Below are 3,768 nucleotides of genomic sequence, written 5' to 3' on the forward strand. Positions count from 1 at the left end.
GATGCCTAGTGTCTTGAAAATGAAGGGAAAGCCTGTTGTATGCGGTCATAATGAAACAAACAAGTCGAACGTGATATTGACCAAAGTGATAGGAAAAGAGCAAGTGAGTAAATTATATGTTAGTAATTTAGTTACAGTAACATTGTTATTGAATAACCTTGTAAAAGAGGAAGATATGGAACAGTGGTAGTTGGAGTCAGAAAGTTGTGGTACAATAATTTTAAGTAAGTTTGTTACAGTAACATTGTCACACTATTACCTTCTTTATGCGAGGGCATTGATCCGTGATCATGAATCGCGGCTCTTTTTGTCCCATGGCGGTCAAGAAATCTTTGAAAGGTCCATTGGAAGGAGATGTCATCCTCGTGTAACAGGAGAAAACCGGCAAACAACACCGACTTTCTGTGGTGATTAACACCTGTGAATGGTGTAAAAACAATATCATACTTGTTGGTTCCGTAAGTAGGGTCGAAGCTCACAGCATCCTCAAAGAATGAGTAGTTTCTAATACATGTAGCATCAGCCCAAAAGAACTTTGTTAGACGATTTTGCGAATCAACATCATAGGCGAAGTAGAACTGGGGTTGGGTCGCTTTGAGTTTCTCGAGTCGATCGATGAAAAGGTCAGCATCTCTTAACCCAATGTAGCACTTGATATCTCTTTGAAAGTTCTTAAAATCTATCAATGTAGCACCAATATTTTCATACCCATTGACAAGTTCCTTAACCTGTCTAAAGGTCAATCCAGCGCCAATATTCAACTTGGAGTTGTCCAAGATAAGCGTCTTCTGGAACATATCAAGGGATCGTGAAATCTTATCGAGATCTCTCGTTATGAGATGAGGTGAGACGATGATTGTGGACTTAAAACTCGTCAATCATAGCCGGGCCATCAAGGCCATGTAGAAGGGCAAATCGACGTACGCTCGGCATCCAATTCTTGTGATTTTAACTCGCCGTGTAATTGTACTAGCTGTGGACGAACCATCACCCATATTCTCATCATCCTTGGTTCGGGGACGTTTCGGTTTAGATTCCCCGAACCCTTGACGGTTGCGGACTACGAATTTTTTTGGTGTGCAACACCACCTCGTAGTGTTTTCGCATGCGTGCTTCCGAGGGGTAAATCCACATGCTCGAGCATAAACCTCGTAGAACTTGATTCCAGCCTCAAGGGAGGCGAAAAATGCACCAATGGTAGGTCTAAACTTGTGCTCAACCACACGCATCCAGCGCTCACCTCCATTAGGCGTGTGAGACAGAACAAATGTTGGTTATTTGGTTGAGGATTGGGTTGCTCTTGGACAATTGGCGTAGAATGGGGTTGAGTAATGATTTTGAGTCCATGTAATACAAAAAGGAAAATGGAAAATGAATATATGTGATTGTGTTACAGTAACATTGATATTGTAACAAAGTCGAGCCCGTAAGCATTAACAATGAGCAGTAATGGGGAATATACGACGGGGAACAGGAATATACAAGACAGGAAAAGAGGTCAAATATAATGAAATTTGACCGAAATTGAACGAGAAAATCAACAAATACAAGGATATTTGACCTAATATTTAAGACAAAAGCAACTACGATTATAATCAAAGGAAAGGAGACCGTAAATTGGAGTAGAAGTGAACGGATTTCATTAAAATTGAAGCAAACATAAAATCGATTAACCTAAAAAACTGAAAAGCAACAGAATAAAGACAAATATAATCAAAATTGACGGAATGTGACAATAAAGCAACTGCGATTGTAAGCAGAAGCAGATGAGAACGCAAATATGAAAATTCGATAGGAAAAACAACAAATACAAGAATATTTCACCTAATATTTAAGAGAATAGCAAATACGAGAATAATCAAAGAAAAGGACATCGTAAAATTGAAGTAGAAGTGAACGGATGTCATTAAAATTGAATCAAACATAAAATCGATTAACCTAAAAAACTGAAAAGCAACGGAATAATGAAATTACAATAGCGAATGATAAGCACATAGAATCCAGATGAAATCGCGAAAAGGAAAACTGAAAACGAAAGGATTACGGAAATTACCTGTTTGCATGTTAATGTCGGTAGAATCTGCATCCATTGTAGCAACGAGAACCTGGAAAACAGACGAATTTGATTGATTTGTGAATGAATTGATAAAAGCGAGTAAAAAACAGGAACCTAGGGTTTGTTTGCTTGATTCAGAGGATTATTTTGACTTAGAGAGAGAGAGATAGAGAAAGCGAGGGAAAGAGACGGAGGAGAGAGAAAGTGAAACTGAATTATGAGGGGGAGGTTTGAATTCTTAGCTTTTATAGGTTTGTTATAATTTCTGAGATTTAATCTCAGCCGTTGATTAGGAGTAGATCTAATGGATGAGATTAAAATGCTAGACTCACCTAAGATACCTAGACTCACTTGATGCAATTTCTATATATATATATATATATATATATATATATATATATATATATATATATATATATATATATATATATATATATATAGAGAGAGAGAGAGAGAGAGAGAGGTGGGATCCGGTGAGAACAACCATTCGGTGAGAACGGTGAGAACGCACTAGATACATTAGAATATATATAAAAGGTGCACTTTTTTTTTTTTTTTTTTTTTACCAAATCTCATATACACTTTTAACTAAAGTAGGTACACTATTTTACCAAAATTCTACATACGCATTTTAAGAATGTAGATACACTTTTTTTTTTTTTTTACCAAATCTCATATACACTTTTAACTAAAGTAGGTACACTTTTTTACCAAAATTCTATATACGCATTTTAAGAATATAGATACTTTTTTTTTTTTTTTTTTTTTTTTTTTTTTTTTTTTTTTTTTTTTTACAAAATCTCATATACGCTTTTAACTCAAGTAGGTACATTTTTTAAACAAAATTCTATATACGCATTTTAAGAATGTAGATACACTTTTTTTTTTTTTTTTTTTTTTTTTTTTACAAAATCTCATATATACTTTTAACTAAAGTAGGTACAGTTCAAAATTTTATATACGCATCTTAAGAATGTAGATACACTTTTTTAATAGTACTAGTCACTTTTTGTTAACCAAATGTCATATACACTTTGATACCCACAATTTGATAGATTTTGTTTTACAGCTACTAGATACATTACAATACATGTTAGATACGTTTTTTTTTTTCATAGATTCTCAGATACACTTTACACTATTATAGGCACGCTTTTAAATAAATTATAGATACATTTTATAATGATGTAGATACATTTTATAAAAATGTAGTTCACGTATATTATTTGAACGGTGAAAACACAGTTCATACATTGAAATATATGTTGGATACATTTTTTTTACCAATACACTTTAAACTATTATAGATATCTTTTAAATAAATTCTAGATACATTATTATAATAATGTAGCTACATTTTTTTCATTTCTAGATACATTTTTTTTCACATATACTCCCTCCGTCCTTGTCATTTGTTGTTATTTGGTTTTGTCACAAAGACCAAGGAAAGAGAAGGGAGTCAATTATAAGGTGACAAGTGGATCAAATTGAGTGTATTGATCAAATTGTTCATCAAATGTAATCGTAAAATGAAAAGGACAACAATTGACTAAGATACCCAAAAATGTAATAAGACAACAAATGATCGGGACAAAAGGAGTATAATATAGAAATATGAACTACCAAAATACATAAAATATTACTCTAAATACACAAATATGTGAATTAGATACATGTAGGTACATAATAGAATTCGGATACACAAAAAATAA

The 3,768-nt window shown here is 33.3% G+C and overlaps 1 protein-coding gene across 1 annotated transcript; it reads right to left on the minus strand.

Moving 5' to 3' along the window:
* Nucleotides 1-233: 233 nt before the first annotated feature.
* Nucleotides 234-797, minus strand: LOC141640031 (protein FAR1-RELATED SEQUENCE 5-like). The gene has a single exon (XM_074448993.1). It carries the CDS (start codon nucleotides 795-797, stop codon nucleotides 234-236), a length of 564 nt encoding a protein of 187 aa, XP_074305094.1.
* Nucleotides 798-3,768: the final 2,971 nt, after the last annotated feature.

Source organism: Silene latifolia, unplaced genomic scaffold (genome assembly GCF_048544455.1).
Source record: "Silene latifolia isolate original U9 population unplaced genomic scaffold, ASM4854445v1 scaffold_70, whole genome shotgun sequence".
NCBI classification, from domain to species: Eukaryota; Viridiplantae; Streptophyta; class Magnoliopsida; order Caryophyllales; family Caryophyllaceae; genus Silene; species Silene latifolia.